Source organism: Procambarus clarkii, chromosome 16 (assembly GCF_040958095.1).
Source record: "Procambarus clarkii isolate CNS0578487 chromosome 16, FALCON_Pclarkii_2.0, whole genome shotgun sequence".
Taxonomy (NCBI): domain Eukaryota; kingdom Metazoa; phylum Arthropoda; class Malacostraca; order Decapoda; family Cambaridae; genus Procambarus; species Procambarus clarkii.
In genome coordinates, this window is record NC_091165.1 from 12,564,065 (window position 1) to 12,584,352 (window position 20,288).

General features: G+C 41.1%; 1 protein-coding gene across 18 annotated transcripts in view; it reads right to left on the reverse strand.

Moving 5' to 3' along the window:
- LOC123760078 (piggyBac transposable element-derived protein 4-like) overlaps positions 1-20,288 on the reverse strand; it is a 109,655-nt gene that overhangs the window by 64,217 nt on the left and 25,150 nt on the right. For 3 of the 18 annotated variants that reach the window (XR_011228722.1, XR_011228723.1, XR_011228721.1), the window contains exons 2-4: positions 5,285-5,332; positions 4,326-4,424; positions 1,950-2,054 (exon numbers count right to left, since the gene is read on the reverse strand). Coding sequence is in view for 13 of the 18 variants with exons in the window: in XM_069325260.1 (XP_069181361.1) it covers positions 12,721-14,295 (1,575 nt within the window). In the remaining 5 variants the exon portion in view is untranslated. Of the gene's footprint in view, positions 1-1,949; positions 2,132-4,325; positions 4,425-5,284; positions 5,339-11,100; positions 15,022-20,288 lie in introns of those variants that run through there. The other 15 variants (XR_011228719.1, XM_069325266.1, XM_069325272.1 and 12 more) reach the window with 9 other exon arrangements.

Sequence of the window (20,288 nt, forward strand, 5' to 3'; positions counted from 1 at the left end):
GTGTGGGGGATGGTGTGGGTGGTGTGGGGGATGGTGTGGGGGATGGTATGGGTGGTGTGGGGGATGGTGTGGGTGGTGTGGAGGATGGTGTGGGTGGTGTGGAGGATGGTGTGAGTGGGGTGGGGGATGGTGATTCTCGCATCTCAGATTATTATTGACACCAAAAGAGCATGAAAGATATTATAATGAAGCACCACACAACAAAGAAACAAACTAATGTGTCCTGGCATATGTTTAAAAAAAAAAAAAATAAGAAGGTTGTTGGGGCCGGACGGATGGAACGAATTCCGCACTGGAACGAATCGGCTTCGCCCCATATAGTTCGTTCAAGTGAGGACACACTGTATATATATATATATATATATATATATATATATATGTCGTACCTAGTAGCCAGAACTCACTTTTTGGCCTACTATTCAAGGCCCGATTTGCATAATAAGCCAAGTTTTCATGAATTAATTGTTTTTCGACTACCTAACCTACCTAACCTAACCTAACCTAACTTTTTCGGCTACCTAACCAAACCTAACCTATAAAGATAGGTTAGGTTAGGTTAGGTAGGGTTGGTTAGGTTCGGTCATATATCTACGTTAATTTTAACTCCAATAAAAAAAAATTGACCTCATACATAATGAAATGGGTAGCTTTATCATTTCATAAGAAAAAAATTAGAAAAAATATATTAATTCAGGAAAACTTGGCTTATTAGGCAAATCGGGCCTTGAATAGTAGGCCAAAAAGTGAGTTCTGGCTACTAGGTACGACATATATATATATATATATATATATATATATATATATATATATATATATATATATATATATATATATATATGTGTGTATATCACGAAAATAAACACGTGATTAAGAATGTGACAATGTCAGACCACGGAGGAAAAATGAAACAGGAAATTTCCTTAAGTACTTTCGTATATTAAATACATCTTCAGAAGGTCATTTTACAGATCGAGTGATGGGTATAAATAGGCAGGAGAGAGTGGTGAAGTAAGGTGAGGTACAATACTTGGACAACGCAGAAGGCCCATTGGCCCATCAGATGCACCCAATTGGCCCATCCGATGTAGCCCAATGGCCCATCTGATACAGCAGACATACAAGCATAATACATAGGTAATTATAACATAAAGAGGTAAATATATACAATAAATTAGTGAGACAAATGTTTTTCAATGATTCTACTTAAATCGCCCTTTAGCTGATCTATTAGAAATGGATCTAAGTTATATAGACCACTGCTAATATTCAAATTACTTTCTTTGGTGATCTGTATCAAAGCGGATTCAATTATGTTTCTGTTATAGGTGCTTTTACAATTTGTTATTGAAGACGCACTCTCCCAATCAATTTTTCATTTTTCCTCCGTGGTCTGACATTGTCATATATATATATATATATATATATGTCGTACCTAGTAGCCAGAACTCACTTCTCAGCCTACTATTCAAGGCCCGATTTGCCTAATAAGCCAAGTTTTCCTGAATTAATATATTTACTATAATTTTTTTCTGATGAAATGATAAAGCAACCCTTTTCTCTATGTATGAGGTCAATTTTTTTTTATTGGAGTTAAAATTAACGTAGATATATGACCGAACCTAACCAACCCTACCTAACCTAACCTAACCTATATTTATAGGTAAGGTTAGGTTAGGTAGCCAAAAAAAGCTAGGTTAGGTTAGGTTAGGTAGGTTAGGTAGACGAAAAAACATTAATTCATGAAAACTTGGCTTATTAGGCAAATCGGGCCTTGAATAGTAGGCTGAGAAGTGCGTTCTGGCTATTAGGTACGACATATATATATATATAAATAAAATTTATATATTATATATAGTGTAATTATACACACACACACACACACACACACACAGTACTGTATGTAATGTATGTATCTATGTGAATTTTGAGTGGCAAGTGACATTGCTTACACATTACAGGACGGTGCAGGAGCTCTTCTCGCGGAATGGGTTGGCCTTCTGAGAGGTGAAGCCGACCAGAAGATAGTCCTCTGCCTCGTGTTCCGAGATGTACCTCTGTCGCAATAAGCACAGGGGCATCAGCGGAAGGTGCTGACACAGACCCAAGGTTGTCATCTCTCCAGATATCTTGTCTATGTAACCAAAGTTATCACATTCATGTGTTTCATTATGCTATCAAATGTTTCAACGTGCTGTGCATGGAAAGTACTTCAAATACCAACACTTACCTCCTCTGCTACATGAAAATATGTATATGCATGGGGAAATCACAACAACAGCAGTCTTTTGTATATATTTAAGTCATAAATTTTGTTTGAAATTTCTGCACTGTACATCTAGTTAGGAACAAAAACTAACACTGTTAAGAGAACTTAATAACCTCACTTGGAATATTGGGCATATTATCAATTTCTTCATTATTGATCACATGCATGGCTAAATCATATACACAACTGTGCATGAACTGTATTGTATACAAACATGCATGTGCGCACACTATTCATGAAAGCATATATGCATATAATTATACATATGCAAAACTCAAACATGTATACATACAACAATGCACAATACAGCATTAACTAAATATTATTGAAGCAATGGCTCTTTGTAAAATACTGAAGGCTACATACATATACATAATCATTAACATTTACAAAGCTTACTCTGGCAAAACATACACTAACATCATGATGAACTCGCTTGCCTAAAGCACCACGTAGAAACGGTATTATAATTTATTTGGGACTGTATTAGCTACCATCACCACTCCAGGGCATAATATCTGAGCTGGACTTAAGGCACTTAAAAACTGGAGTCGAAGGACTATATTCATTATGATCATTGTAAAATTCCCAATTCCAATACGTATAAAAGTATAAAAACAAAAATTATGCCAGAGTAAAAATTTGTATTAAAAAATGTATTGTGTGCTGTATTATTATTTTCTTCCATAATACAGTCTCAGAAAATCCACACAAACAGCAAAATTTTTTGTTTTTAAGCGTTCTTATTTACCATCTAATCCAATCTTTAAGACTTTAGCTTCCTTAAGGCAAGCACACATGCATTACAGTATCACACACAAAACCTATGTCACCTAGTGATACAATAAACACTATTACTATAATATTTTGCAATTAAATACTCAAGAGCTTTTATGCTAAATATCACTGTACAATATTGGTAAAATCTTTAAAATATCAGAAGTGAACAAATCCACAAGGGCCGTGATGAGGGTTCGAACCTATGTCCAAGAGGATCCCAGACGCTGCCTTAATCGACTGAGCTACGACATGGTAAAAGAATTGCAACCGAAAGTTCTACTGACCTTACTCGTATCCTGCAGCCTCTCCGAGACACAAACCAGGGTTTTACTTCTTGACAGAGCTTGGGTGCATGGGGAAATTGTGTAAAACCCTGGTTTGTGTCTCGGAGAGGCTGCAAGATCCGAGTAAGGTCAGTAGAACTCCAGGTTGCAATTCGTTTACCATGTCGTAGTTCAGTCGATTAAGGCAGCGTCTGGGATCCTCTCTGATGTAGGTTCGAACCCTTGTCACGGCCCTTGTGGATTTGTTCATTTGATGCATCACACTATTGTGGAGCCGGTGGCTGAGTGGACAGAACACTGGACGCGTGATCGTGTGGTCCCGGGTTCGATCCAGGGTGCCGGCGAGAAACAATGGGCAGAGATTCTTTCACCCTGATGCCCCTGTTACCTAGCAGTAAATAGGTACCTGGGAGTTAGTCAGCTGTCACGGGGTGCTTCCTGGGGTTGGAGGCCTGGACAAGGACCGGGCCGCGGGGACACCAAGCCCCGAAATCATCTCTAGATAACCTCAAGATAACCACTATTGTGATTTCTGTGTGTAATATCAGAAGTGTATACTAGTCTCCAAGGAAATCACTTCTCCCTTCTGCAAGATGAAGCATGGTGTTCAGCACTAGTGCTCGAATAGTCCTTGCCAAGGCAATATTCTTTGGAAGTTTGGCCAGTATCCCTTATTTGGTTTATGATAGAAATGCATGACAACTGAAAGAATTGGATGTATCTACCAAGAAAGATAAGTGTACAATTACCTTCCTATAACCAAATTTTAAGATACGAATTGGCAATTTATAAATTAGTGCTGCTAAATGATGTCTTTCAATCTTGTATATAAAAAAAAAGTCCTTAATATTTGTGGGATCATTAAATGCTGCAAAGTATGACAGAAAACACTGGTAAATTCTGCATGTACCACCCAAATGAAGAATAACAAAATAAATAACAGTGAATGAGTTAACAAATTAATCATGGGAAATATAACATGTATACATCAGTACCTTGAGATGGTTGATTGCCTCCGAGGTTTTCATGCGATCTATATTAGCTTCTCGCTGCAGCTGTTCTACGAGAACGCGTAACTGCTGATGACTCGACATCTTAAAACAGAAAATAACACTTTAGTACATCAACATATATTTTAACATACAGTAAATATTTCTATGTTATTTCCATGTGGGTATTTTACTGCAAATATTTCAATATTTCTTCAAGGCAAAATTAAATAATTTTTTTTTTTCATCACAGCCAATTAAAGAAAATATCCTCAGCATCTATGCCAGATATATCCCACTACACAAAAATTATTAACCAATGCTGGGAACTATGGTTGGTGTGCTTGGAGTGTGAATGTGGGAGGGTCAAGAGCATGGCTGGTGGTAATGTGATTGGTGTAGGTGGAGCGAAAGTACGAATATGTTGAGTGGGATGGGATGGAAACACAGTTGGTGGTAATGTGAGCTGGCTTCTGTGAGTGGGAATGTTGTTCAGTGGATGGCAGGGGAGGTATGTAGGGAAGAGATGTTTTTTGTGGGGGTGGGGGATTTTGTGTTATTATCCAAGTGTAGTTACAGGATGAAAACAATGCTCATGGTGTCCCATCTTCCCAGTGCTCTGTCATATGATGCTATGAAACTACAGTACTAATGATTTTGGCATCCACCACCTTTTGAGTTCAACTGTCTACCATTCACTTTAGCAGAGAGATGTGGTAGATGGTTGGAATAAGTTAAGTGAGAAGACGGTGGATGCCAAAACCACCAGTAGTTTCAAAGTGTCAGATGACAGCATTGGGAAAATGAGACACCATGAACATAGGTCTCATCCTGTAATTACACTTAGATAATACAGGTACACACAAATGCACCAAACACATGCACAAAGTTCAGTTACATAATATTACAGTATTTTTTTTTTTTTTACATTTCACAATGGAAAATAAGTTATGTGTAATACTCACATGTCGACTGTACAGCATGATGGAGGACCCTCTTGTGCATATAAAAACCTAAACCACTTTTAAATTGAAAACTTTCCCAATAAACCATTTACTCGTCAAACAATTATGATGATTCAGAGTAAAGATTAGCTTTTACAAAATAAGGTTTACCATAAAGGGGTATGTAAGCTTAGGGAACAGCGCTTCAGATTTGTAGTCTTAAGGTTCCGGGTTCGATCCCCGGTGGAGGTAAAAACAAATAGGAAGAGTTTTTTTCACCCTGATACTCCTGTTACCTAGCAGTAAATAGGTACCTGGGAGTTAGACAGCTGCTACAGGCTGCTTCCTGGGAATGTGTAACAAAAAGGAGGCCTGGTTGAGGACCGGGCTACAGGGACGCTAAGCCCTGAAATCATCTCAAGATGAGCTCAAGAAGATGCCTTCACTATTAACCCTTTAACTGCGCAACACATCATATGATGGGTCAAGTGACTTGTAGTAACTTGCACTCCACATCATATGATGTATTGGAGTACCGTGCAAGATTTGAAAGGCCCGCGGGGTAGAGGGGGCCCCCATACGCTGCCCAGGGGCTATAATAAACAGCCGCCATTTTGTAAAAAAAAATCCAGTTCACACTACCATCGCGTTGGAGGCATCAGTTACCCAGCAGCCACCATGTCGAGCGCAGGGCCGAATGCTTCCCGGGCGCACACCACGCAATCACTCACCCATGAGCAAATAACCAGATAATTATTTTCTGATGGTGAGGAAAGTGATTTTGATGACTGACATCGATAAAGACTACACACAATTAACCAATGATAGTAGCACGGACAGTGAAAATGATATACTGCCGCCTCCCATGGCGAGGCCTATATGCTCACCCATACCACCTCGCCCAGTGTCTACTACAATTCACCCACGACCACACAGTTCCTGTGCTTATTTAGAGTCTGAGGATATTTTTGGTGACAAGTCAGAGAAAGGTGACTCTCTTTCTTGTTTTAGTGAAGTGGAATCAGAACAGTGTTACTGAGCCTGGTTCCAGTACCAGTGGTGTTACTGGACGAGAATTTGTCGCATCAGCAGCGTCTCACCCAGCCAAGCGCCACCGCATGGAACAACATGAAGCACCACGAGCCTCATGTTCACGTGCTTCCACCTCACGTGCACGTAGCGACCGTACTGTGCATAGACGGGCTTCAGCTCCTGGTCCAGTGTGCATCGCTTCCTCGCCATCGTGCCCCTGTTGTGTCTCGCAAGACACCAGGTGTAGGTGATAATGGAGAGGATATGTGTGAATTGGATTATTTTACAGCTTTCTATGATGAGCCACTCATGGAATACATTGTACACTAAACGAACTTTCATGCGGCTCATCTCATTGGAAGAGAGATGACAGAATTTTTCCTGATTGCAACGTTGTGGAAACCACCACTGTAGGTGAAATGTATGTGTTTTTAGCAATATGTATGTTGATGAAGCACTGTGTCAAACACGCTATCACAGATTACTGGAGCAAAGATCTGACTATTCCAACACCTTTCTTCGGGAAATATATGTCCTGAGACAGGTTTCAGATACTCCTCAGGTGTCTGCATTTTGCAAGTGATGAGGACCGGACAGAGGATGATAGACTTTGGTGAGTGAGGCACTATATGAATAAATTGATTGGAAAGTTCAGAGATTTTTACATACCAGCACAGAAGCTGGTGACTGACGAATCCCTTGTGCTTTTCAAAGGACGTGTTTCATTCAACCAGTATATTCCCTCCAAACGAAACAGATTTGGACTGAAATTCTTTGTACTGTGTGACTGTGAAACAGGATACATGTTACACATGATTCTGTATTCAGCTAGCGACGTAGACATTCCCGGTAACGCCAAACATGGTTTCTCGGGTAGTGTGGTGAAGTCACTGATGGCACCATGGATGAACAAGGGCCAAATCTTATACACAGATAACTACTATAAAAGTCCATTGATAGCTAGGTTTTTGATTGAAAATAGAACTGGATTGGTTGGCACAGTAAAGGCACGAAGAAGGGAAATGCCAATGTTTGGCGGTAGACTTGCAGTTGGCGAGTGTCAGCTATGGAAATGTGATCAAATACTCTCAGTTTGGTGCAAAGACAAGAGAGAAGTGAACATGCTGACAACCGTTCATGAAAGTACAATGGTGAACAGTGGCAAGGTGAGCCGTGTAACGAAAGAACCAGTATATAAGCCAGATTGTGTTCTTGACTATACAGTGGTACCTCGGAATGCGATTGTCCCTGTATGCGAGGTTTTCGGAAGGCGAGCAGTATTTACTCCAAAAATTTGTCTCAGAAGGCGAGGGTTACTTCGGGACGCGAGTTTGTTGATACGCGTACAGGCCGACCTAGCGCGTGGTGGTTCGGCGATCGTCGCCCCTCCGCCCCGCCGCCCCTCAGTTTACCATTGTCTCGCGCTCAGTGACTACCCCCACATCAATTCTTCTCGCGGATTTTCAGTGTTTTGTTGGATTTTTGGCGATTTGTCTATACAATTTGTTATTATATATCTCACCATGGGTCCCAAGAAAGCCAGTGGTAAGGATAAAGGCCAGAAAGCTCATGTGAGGATGACAATAGAGGAGAAACAAGAGATCATTCGGAAGCATGAGAACGGTACACGTGTTGTTGAACTTTGTAGGCAGTACAACAAAGCCACATCAACAATATGCACTATACTTAAGAAAAATAAGATTATGGGTGCTAAAGTGGCAAAAGGAGTAAGAACATTAACGGCACAAAGACCACAAATACTTGAAGAAGTGGAAAAGTTGTTATTAATTTGGATACACGACAAGGAGTTGAGGGGTGATAGTGTTTCGGAGGCCATTATTTGTGAGAAAGCCAGGGTGTTGCACGAAGACCTTCTAAAGAATACCCCTGCAACGAGTGATGCAGATAAGAAAGAGTTTAAGGCAAGCAGGGGCTGGTTTGACAAATTTAGAAAGAGAAGTGGTATCCATAGTGTTACAAGGCATGGGGTTATGTGATGTGATTATGGAAGGGGACTCCCCTTCCAAACAGTAACTCCTCTCCTCCTCCCCCCTCCTCACCATCTTCCATACGCCTACAGCACTCGACAGCAAGTAATAACTGGAACACAGTTTTGTAGGTTTATTTAGATGAATTAGGTAAATTAGGTATAAAAATTTAGTTTGATGTGGGGTTTTTGGGGTAGTCAGGAACGGATTAATTCATTTCCCTTTATTTCTCATGGGGAAATTAACTTCGGAATGCGAGTTTTCGGAAGGCGAGGCGTCTCCAGGAACGGATTAAACTCTTATTCTGAGGTATGCCTGTAATATCAACATGCGTTTGATTGATAAGGCTGACATAATGGTTGGCATTATCGAGTGTGTGCGGAAAACATTGAAATGGACGAAAAAAGTGTTTTTCCATCTTGTTGACATGAGCATGTTGAACTGCTATAATTTGCATCTGGTAAAAACTGGACATAAACCTATTTTCCGTGCATTTGCTTTTACACTTGCGACACAGTTATTAGCAAAGTTTGGTCTGTATGCCAGGGACATCTTTACCAATCATGAACCCAGTGTTGCAGCATGCTGCAACACCCAGGCTCGCTCACATGGAGACCTTTCAGCAACACAGACTAAAACATCTGCCACCAGCTGGAAAGCGTGCAAAAGGCCAACGTGAATGCCTAGTATGTAAAACAACAAAAAGGAGAGAACAGAAACGTGAAGTGGTGCAAACATGGTGTGAAGTGTGTGCAGTTCCATTGTGTGCTGTCGACTGCTTCAACGACTACCACTCTCCAAGAATTCTAAATGTGCAATAATAGTGCAAAAACCTGTACATTGAGCCGGTCGGCCGAGCGGACAGCACGCTGGACTTGTGATCCTGTGGTCCCGGGGTCGATCCCGGGCGCCGGCAAGAAACAATCGGCAGAGTTTCTTTCACCCTATGCCCCTGTTACCTAGCAGTAAAATAGGTACCTGGGTGTTAGTCAGCTGTCACGGGCTGCTTCCTGGGGGTGGAGGCCTGGTCAAGGACCGGGCCGCGGGGACACTAAAAAAAAGCCCCGAAATCATCTCAAGATGACCTCAAGATAGTGTGTGCATATAATAATGAACATTGCGATTACATAATATAATGGAATAATGGAAAATATTTGTGTGTGCATGTGTATACTCTATGTATGCAACATTATGTGCAACACAATTAGTGACTAATATTGCTAATAAAATAGACCTACACACTGTAAATAATGACGCGAAAATAAATTCATGGCAACTCTGGCTGCATGAAGACGGCACGCAACGCTTCTGGGACGCACCGTGCATGAGCGATCATGCAGGGTGTGACAGCATCGCCCATATTGTCGGCTCAATTACGTCGTTGGTAAGTACAATTAAATTTTTTTTTTCTCGTGGTCAGGGAACACGACTTAACAGGTGAGGAAGAAATTTTTTTTTTTTTTTTTTTTTTGTATGCGCCTGTGGGTGACATGCTAAAAAGCTCGGAGCCACACAATTGTTAATGCCAGAGGGGGATTCGTTTTTTACACATCACAGTAATAAAATTACAGGAAAATGAAGGTGAAAAAGAGTAGGAAAATATTATTGCAGAATATTATATCAGTCTACATTACAAGACTAATACAACATGGGTAATAAATTATACTGTGTATCAGTAAGGCAAATATTTGGTTATACAGTACCCTCAAGTACTATAACTTCCCCTAACTTCCCCTAACTAACACAAAATTAAGATTCAAAGACTTCCACAATACCATGCTGGATTGCATCATATTTGACAATTTAACACTTTCGCCCGGGTATGACGCAGCATTGCGTCATCCGTTTACTGTCGGTAATGCCGGGGATCCACTTGAAATAATCGCCAAAAATCAGGTTTTTATCCGATTTTTTGGGGACTGGTTTTAAAATGCGCGCCGATGTCTTCCCATTTTCTTTGTTGAGCCTCGTGGCCCTCAGGCGGCTTGGCACACGCCGTGGGCCCATTGTTTTCGTTCCACTGTTGTGACCAATGTCGCCTCCCCTCGCATCTCAAACGTGTGAACATTTCGGCTATTTTCCATGGCTATATTTCTTACTGCAGCTTTAGAAACTATCTACGCTTACTCCACGATGGATAGTGATCATGAACAAGGCCCTTCCAGGAAGAAAATTGCGAAAGAAAGGCTTGAAAAGGGCAGGAATTGGGAGTGTAGCTGGAAGGCGTCCGAGCGCTCACTTGCGGCTAACGCGTGGCCCGTCTTCAACTCGTCGGCGGTTGGAGCGTGACCAGGTTTTTTATTTTATATGCTAATGTTCCTCTAGAGAATTCTATTGCGAACCCATTGAGACCAAAATGAAAGACCTAGGACGAAAATTGAGGTGACCAGAGTGAAAATAGTGAAAACATTTTATCGCGTTTGCGCGCTCCTGGGTAACACGTTCGCACTTTCTCTGTTTGCTGCGGGTAATTAGCCGGGCTTTTGGAGTTTATATGCATTTTGTGCTGTAGAGAATTCTATTGCGAACAGAATGATACAAATTTAATCTCGTAGGACGAGAATTAAGGTGACAAAGTTGAAGATAGTATACACTTTTCAGAATTTACGCGCGCTCCCATGACACCCTGGGTCCCATATCGCACAGTTGAGGGGTGGCGCGCGGGGTACGCCAAAGTGTTAAGTACCATATTTGCCGGCGTATGAGACGCACCCCCCCTATATTACGAGGATATTTTGTGGAAAAAAACTATTTTAATATGTTTCATCATAACTATTGAAAGATATTTTATAGTGGATTTTATACCACAAATCTTACCTCCTCTAATATCAGCTGTGGTGTAGTTTTTTATATTTTGGGCAAGAGAATTGCTATATAGGATGTTAAACTTGTATTTCTGGATGTGATGTTTTGTTGCCGCATCAGGCCACCAGGGCAGCGCACCCGGCAGTGGCGCACCATCACTGCGCTCTGGTGGTGGAGTTATTCACTCATTGCAAATAGCCGACAGGCGGATGAAAGTTGAACATTCCTTTCAAATTTCTAGTTTCATTTTTCATTTAGATAATGAATAAATGTGTCTTAAAGGTAACAGTAGTTAAATAATGTATGACATATCAGGTATGGGTTATGTATACTGGGTAAGGTAATGTGAGCTTCCTTCATAACTGCCAACGTATCATAAGTTTGTGATAACAGACTAATAACTCTGCTTGCTTTCAATATTTTATTATTAGTAACAATTTTTGTGCCTAGCGAACGTATCCAGTATTCTCGTCCAGCTCCCTAGCCTATTCCCCTTGGTCTCCCATCCGTAATACGGCCGCATTAAACGCAGGGCACTTTATGCATTAACCCTTACACTGTTAAGCATACGGGGCCGGGAAGCAAAAAATATTAAAATTATGTAAAAATGAATTAAAAATGTTAAATAAATCTCCAACTTATTGGCTTCAGCGTCGTGAAACTTTCATCAAAATATTGTCAGAAATTGATTTTAGATGAATTTTTTAAATAGAAGAATGTTTTGTTGTTAAGGAGAACAGCTCCTATTAACTGGAACTGATGGATAATGCAGTAATAAAGAGATGCAAGCACCTGTCCAATGCACAAAGAAGAATAGTATTAAGAAGTGTCCACAAAGTGGAAATGCAGCTGGTGCCTTTATAGCACTGCTGAGTAATACATAATAACACAATTAACACTTTCGCGCTCTCGGCGAAGGTCACTCAGCCAACCGTATGTGCGCGCGGCGTTTTTATCGCTTAAGCGTAAAAACAAAAATGTGTATACTCTTTTTACTTTTCTGACCTTAGTTTTCATGCTACGTATTTCATTTTGGTATCAACGTGTTCGCAATAAAATTCTCTAGAAGAACATCAGTAAAAAAAGTCACGAAAGCTAGAGATACCAGCATGAAATAAATAACTACGAAGATGAGTCGCCGTGAGCGCTCAACAGCAACAAAATGTTTTTACTCTTGGGATTATTATCACCTCTACAACTGTCCTACAGCCTTAATTTTGGTATCAATGGACTCCTAATAAAATTCCCAACACGGTGATATGAATATAATCGTAGAATAATGGTCCCGGCCTACCCGCAAGAGTGTGGGAAGTGGGCGCACTGTTACCCGGTAACGGTGACCGGACGACACACGGGCGAAACGTTGCTTTGAAAGTATATACTTATTTCACTGTTCTGATATTATTATTGTATGTATGTCATTCATTTTTGTGGCAATGTTTTCGCAATAGAATGTTCTATGAGCTAAATTATACTACACAAACTTGGACCAAATAGGTGTACTTACCAAGGGAAGGCTGGTTGTGGAACAGTAAGTTGAGCATTTGTTCTTCACTCCACCTTCTTCAGGTTCTTCATTCCTGAAGTTGCTCAACAGTTGGTTTGTAGGTGGAGTGAAGCTGTTGCGGGTGGTTACTTCTTCACCACCCAATACACCTGTTTCTGGTGGTAATTGGTGTAGCAGGGAACAACACAGAGTGCAACACCACAGGTCTTGCATCCATAGTTCGTGTCCTTCCTTTTACCGGACCGTGCGCATGCATGACACTTGAGACGTTTGGGCAGTCTGTAAATTTCATGTTTCAGTTTGTAGTTCATGCGATTTTCTGAATCAACAATAGGGCGGCCAGGTCCTCTCGCTGGAGGTGTAACAGGAGTTGCAGGAGAGTCAGATTCATCTGACAAAACAGTTTCGTCAACTGGCAGTGTGGCAGACATGTCGGGTTCAGATTCGTTGTCTGCTTCATCTTGAGGTGGTGTAGTGAACAAAGGCCGCCTCACACCAGATGGTCCGGGAGTTGGCATGGCGTCAGCATTGGCAGGAGCTGTGTCATCATTTATGTCTGGAGCGTGCCGCAAGTGTTGAGATGATGATGATGTTTTAGGCCACTCCTCTGTGTCCCAGTGCAATAGGGCCCAGATTGCCACTTCGTGGAACTGTAGCAATGTTAGCTTTTTTCGATCAGTTGTGTTGTATTTGTACAAAACATAGGCATTATGCAATGCCATTTGCAGGAAATAAAAGGTAATCTTTTTGGTCCACTTGTGAGTTTTCCTGGTAAAATGGTAATATTTAACCATTTGATCGAAGTGGTCCACACCTTTCATGAACTTATTGTACTCGCAAATTGCAGTCGGTTTGTTCACTGTTACCTGTTGTATTCCACTTGTTCCGTCTCGGTTGCGAATTCGCTTCCTTCGCTGAACTCGCTGAGTATCTGCATTGTGGATGTTGGTAATGATTGAAACCACTCGCTTGTCTTTCCACAGGAGAATGAAGGTATTATCTTTGTGGCGGTATACTGTGGTATCCAGTGGAAGTTTACCCTTGGCTAGAGCTTGCAATACCTTTGGGGCGCCACGTAGCATTCTAATTGTGCCACATGTGTACACCCCAAGTTCTCTCAATGTTTCTGTCAGGGTAACCGAGTTGTAGTAATTATCCATGTACAAATGGTAACCCTGGTTCACTAAAGGCTGCATCAACCCCGTTACTGTATCCACTATCGTCTTACCAATACCTGAGTATACGTCAAAGTCATATATGTACCCAGAGACAGATTCAGCAAGCATATAAAGTTTCACACCATACTTGTCTGGTTTGTTTGGATTGTACACTTTGAAGGATAGTCGGCCTCGCCATGCCATTGTACCCTCATCCAAACACAACTCTTTCTTGGGGATGTAAACTTGAGCAAACCTCTCTTTCAAGTAATCCATCACTGGTCTCACTTTTTTCAACTTATCACGATTGTTCACGGGCACTGCATTGGTATTGAATGTGTGGAAAAACTGGTTTATATGCTGGAATCGTCTGGACGGCATGAACAAGCTGAAGAAACGAGCATGCCATGGCTTTGCTGTTCGCCAATACATCCTCATAGTTGGGAGCCTAATTATGCCCATCAATATGAACAGTCCTAGGAATCGCGCCATTTCACTCCCCTTCACTGGGGTCCAAATATCTGATACATTTTCATTGGCCATCCGGAATAACTGCGAGGCGTACAAATTTGTTTCAACGGTAAAGAACTCAAGGAGGGCACGCGTGATGAACAATTGAATATAAGCCAGTGCACTAGTAGGCTTGGGAATTTTCAGTCCAGGATCTCCAGTAAAATCATCAACAACTGGAGAAGTATTGCTACGACTCCAGCCCTCACCAGCCCCAGCCTGCCGAGTACGTACTGTACGTGTACGCCTTTCAGCAGGCTCGAATGAATCCTCATCACTTATACTTTCAGAATCACTTGGCGCAATTTGTCGTGTGTTCCTACGACGAGTAACATGTCTGGTAGCAACTTTTCTAGGTAGCCTAGATGCACCACGTGTGCGCCAAATGGAGGAGGAGGAGGGGGTCGCGGTGCCTCCTCTTCCTCGGTGAGGGCCTCAGTCTCATCACTCGTTGCCGTATCATTCCCTCTAGCTCTAGGTACACTATAATCGTTGTGGATTCCAAAATCTTCCTCCAATACCTCTACATCACCTTCAGCTTCTGATAAATCCTCCACAAGGCCTGGAATTTTCGTTGGTGTGAGCTTCACTCCGCTCCACTTCTTAAAAATTTGGGTTATTTTGTCCACTCTCGATGACCTGGAGGCTTCCTTGGGCGTAGAAGTGCTTGGGCCTTGACCTTGATCCATTTTTGATGAAGTAATTGGGTATAATCCACACGGAAATGGGTAAAAATGCTCGAGTTTGGCGCGTGAGGGGAGCATGATCGACTCACGACACGTGACACGAAAACAATGGGCCCGTCACGTGACCGGGTAGACCGACGCGCCAGGCGGCCTAGTGGTGAGAAAGAGAACTTCATGGCGCGTCGTTTGAAACAAACCCCAATGAAATCGGATTAAAATTGAATTTTATACAAATATTTTAAAAGTTGACATAACTATGTCCACTATGCGTTTACGTTAGACGAAACCGAACGCGCCGGCGCGTCCAGATAGCGCGAAAGTGTTAATAATGAGTATGGTATTATACACTATTTTGTTATATATCATATAAATACATTGCCCAATGTTTATATGTTACTTTCAGCAATGTGCCACAAAAAAAAAAAAAGTTTGAAGGTATTTTTTATATTTTTTATTTTTTTCTCTCCTTTGTTTAGAGTATTTTATTATCTAATTTTGTTGTAACCTCTACATCCTGGAGCATGCATACACATCCCTAACCATGTGAAGACAAAATGAAATTTTTCAACAAATAAGTCACAATTCGCAGAACTTAGGACTTTGAATATTTTTTTGGCTGACTTTTTCAGATTTCAAACTATTTTCTTTGTCTCTTTAGGTTGTTTTGATGATTAGGGACCAGATTAGGGCTTTTTTCCACTTCTATAAAGTATTGTATTCCCTAAATATATCCCCCTAAAATTATATTATAATTATCCCTATACAGTACAGTGGTACCTCGGAATACAAGTGTCCCTGTATACGAGTTTTTCGGAATACGAGCAGGATTTCCTCGGAAAATTTGCCTCGGAAGACAAGGATGTTGATACGCGTACAGGCCGACCTAGCGCGTGGTGGTATGGCGATTGTCGCCCCTCACCCCTCAGTTTACCAGTGCCTCGCGCCCAGTGACTATCCTGCGTCAATTCTTCACCAGGATTTTCAGCGTTTTGTTGGATTTTTGGTCATTTGACCATAAAAGTTATTATATATCTCACCATGGGTCCCAAGAAAGCCAGTGGTAAGGATCAAGGCAAGAAAACGCATGTGAGGATGACAATAGAGGAAAAAAAACAAGAGATCATTTGGAACCATGAAAATGGTACACGTGTTGTTGAACTTTGTAGGCAGTACAACAAAGCCACGTCAACGACATGTACTATACTTAGCAAGAAAAAGGACATTATGAGTGCTAAAGTGGCAAAAGGCATAAGACCAATCATGAAACAAAGACCACAAATACTTGAAGTGGAAAAGTTGTTATTAATTTGGATACACAACAAGCAGTTAGCGGGTGATGGTGTTTCAGAGGCCATCATTTGTGAGAAAGCCAGGGTATTGCACGAAGACCTTGTAAAGAAAACCCCCTGGAACGAGTGCAGATACAATAGACTGGCAAGCAGGGGCTGGTTTGAAAAACTTAGAAAAAGAAGTGGTATCCATAATGTTGTGAGGCATGGGGAGGCAGCCAGCTCAGACAAACCAGCAGCTGAATGATTTATTGAAGAATTTAAAGAGTTTGCAGAGGCTGAAGGATACCTAGCGCAACAAGTTTTTAATTGTGATGAAACAGGACTCTTCTGGAAAAGATTGCCCAAGAGGACATACATTACCAAGGAGGAAAAATCATTGCTCGGACACAAACCTATGAATGATAGGTTTACGCTTGTGCTGTGTTTAAAAGCGAGTGGCGATTTGAAAATTAAACCCTTGCTAGTGTATCATTCTGAAAATCCAAGGGTTTTCAAACAGTATAAAGTGCAGAAACACCAAATGTGTGTGATGTGGAAGGCTAATAAAAGGGCATGGGTGACTAGGATTTTTTTTCGGAGTGGGTGAATGAAGTGGTGTGCCCTGCCATAGAAAAATATCTGCAGGATATTTGCCACTCAAGGCCCTGCTTCTCCTCGACAATGCTCCTGCTCATCCTCTAGGCTTGGAAGATGAATTTATGCAGATACAGTAAATTTCTTACAATAAAGTTCCTTCCTCCTAACACCACTCCTCTAATTCAGCCTATGGACCAGAAAATCATAGCGAATTTTAAGAAACTTTATGAAAGGGCACTTTTCCGGAAATGTTTTGAAGTGACTGAAGCCACAAACCTCACTCTCAAAGAGTTCTGGAAAGACCATTTTAACATTTGTAGTTCTTTAAAACTCGTTGACAAAGCCTGGCAAGAAGTGACTCAAAGAACCCTGATCTCTGGCTGGAGAAAATTGTGGCCTGTAAGTGTGACAGAACTAGACATTGAGGGGTTTGAGCCTGTAAATGATGCACCTATTGTTGAGGAAATTATTACTCTGGGCCAGCAAATGGGCTTGGAATTGGATGGTGATGATGTGGAGGAGTTGGTGGAAGAACACAACGAAGAACTCCAAGCCCTTCAAAAGGAACCGCAAGAAGACATGGCTGAGGATGTTTCTCCAGTGGAGGAGGATGAGGCAGTACAGAATGTACAGTCTCCGTGGTGTAGTGGTAAGACACTCGCCTGGCGTTCCGCGAGCGCTATGTCATGGGTTCGTATCCTGGCCGGGGAGGATTTACTGGGCGCAATTCCTTAACTGTAGCCTCTGTTTAACGCAACAGTAAAATGTGTACTTGGATGAAAAAACGATTCTTCGCGGCGGGGGATCGTATTCCAGGGACCTGCCCGAAACGCTACGCGTACTAGTGGCTGTACAAGAATGTAACAACTCTTGTATACATCTCAAAAAAAAAAAAAAAAAAAAAAAAAAAAATGAAATGTTCCGTCTGCAGAAATTAAGAAGTGGTGTCAGATGTGGGAAGAGATGCAAACTTCTACTGAAAAGACCCACCCAGAGAAAGCTGTAGTAGGCCGTTGCCTTAATCTTTTCAATGACAATGTGATGCCTTACTACAGAGACAGCTTGCGAAGAAGGGAAAACAAGCTTCCATGGACAGATTTGTTGTGAGAAAATTGAGCAGTGAGCCATAACCAGGACCTAGTGGTATGCAGGCAAAACGTGCCAGGGAGTGCACCCCAGAAAGGTCCTCACTGCCTGATGTTATAAGGGAAGGGGACTCCCCTTCCAAACAGTAACACCTCTCCTCCTCACCATCGACCATACGCCTACAGCAGTCATCAACAAGGGTAAGTAATAACTTGAACATAGTTTTGTAGGTTTATTTAGATGAATTAGGTATAAAATTTAGTTTGAAGTGAGGTTTTTGGGTAGTCAGGAACAGATTAATTCATTTCCCATTATTTCTTATGGGGAAATTAGCTTCGGATTAGGAGTTTCCATCTTTCGGAATACGAGCCGTCTCCAGGAATGGATTAAACTCTTAAACTGAGGTACCACTGTATATATATATATATATATATACATTTTTGTTTTTTAAGGGGGGGGGGGGAGATTTTTTCCTCGAATTCATTTCATCACATATTGACCTACAACTTTCACATATTCCAGTATGAATACCAAATAATGTTTATTAAAACATACAAGTAAATTAATGAATTAGAGCTACCTAATTCATTGTCAATAACTTCAAATTCATTTACAGTGGAACCTCGATTAACGAATTTAATCCGTTCCAGCACCTAGCTCGTCATGTGAAACACTTCTTTCAAAACTAATTTCCCCATTTAAAATAATGGAAATAAAATTAATCCGTTCTACCACTGAAAAACATCAATATGATATTCAATTTTTTAAATAATGGAGCAGCCTACCTGACATACACTGAACGAACCTTTATGACTTTTTTCAAATTTTTATTTTTTTGTTAGAAAATGTAGCAGCCTACCTAACATTCACTGAACAAACATTTTTGAAATTTGTTCTTTTTTCAATTTTTTTTTCCTAATTTTGTCTAAAAAACAAAAGTCAATACTTTGCAACCTTACAGCAGTCACCCCCCCCCCCACCCCTTTACATCCCAGCATCATTAGCATCTTTAAAACAAAACAAAACAAAACAGTTATTTGCATCGTTGGAGGTGTTCGAGAATTTGCGAGAACCAGTGGGAACGCTAGGAAGCACCATGTGCTTTTTTCGTTAATCAAATAAAAGCTCGTAAATCTAGACAAATTTTCGCCGAGTGGCGTGCTCGTTATTCGAAGTGCTCATAAATTGAGGCGCTCGTCACCCGGGGTTCCACTGTATCTCAAACTATATTTTTGACTTTCAACCGTATCAAAGAATCCAGTTTCTGACCGATTCTCTCCATTTTTACATTTACTGTGCACAGTTGTCTGTTCTTAGAATCCTATAGAATGGATGTTTCATAAACCCTAAAGTTATTAATATTTTTGTCCAAATTTGGGGCATTTTTCAAATGCAATACCAACAAATTTTTTTGCCATAAACTATACTGAAACCCTATAGTCTCAATTTAGGAAAATGAAGAGTATATGCTATTCTGAGAGTATACCACTAAATGAACAATTAGTGATATTTAATATTTTTGCAGCCGATTTGAAAATCTTAAATTTTGAATATTCAATTGTAAAACTATTTTTGATTTTCTTGTTTTTCAAGATACGTTGGTGATCATTTAGACAAAGCTGTAGCATTTGCCAAGTTGATTCTGCAAAAAAAAAAAAAAAAAAATGCAGAGTGTTTGTACAAGTTTGAGAAACTGATGTTATGTCCAATCGTTTATGTATGTTTTGCGCCGTTTAACCACTGTGCTGTGCCAACCGAGAAAACTCGGTCGATGGGAAACTGCGCCAACGGAGAAAACACTGAATATTTGTACCCATTCAAAACGCGTGCACATTAGGCTGTATACAAAATGGACTCTTGGGACCTCCAGTGAAAGGCAGCCAACTTTGAAATAATTCCCAGAATGCCCTAGGGGCCCTCTAAAAAGGCGCCTGACAGATGGGTGGACAGCGCTTCAGATTCGTAGTCCTGAGGTTATGGGTTCAATCCCCGGTGGAGGCAGCGACAAATGGGCAAAATGTTTCTTTCACCCTGATGCCCGTTACCTACGGGGTAACGCTTAGCTGACCTTCGGCTTTGCTCCAGGAAGGGAGGGGGGCATTCAGGGCTTTTGGACCTTATATGCATGTACTTCTGTAGAGAATTTTATTGTGAACACAATGATATCAAAAGGAACGACGTAGCACAAGAATTGAAGTGAGAAAACTGAAAAGGGTATACACATTTTACTGCTCGTGTGCGCTCACGGGTAACGCTTGGCCGATTTATGGGTTTGGTGTAATTACCTAAGTAATTACCTAAGTGTAATTACCTAAGTGTAGTTACAGGATGAGAGCTACGCTCGTGGTGTCCCGTCTTCCCAGCACTCTTTGTCATATAACGCTTT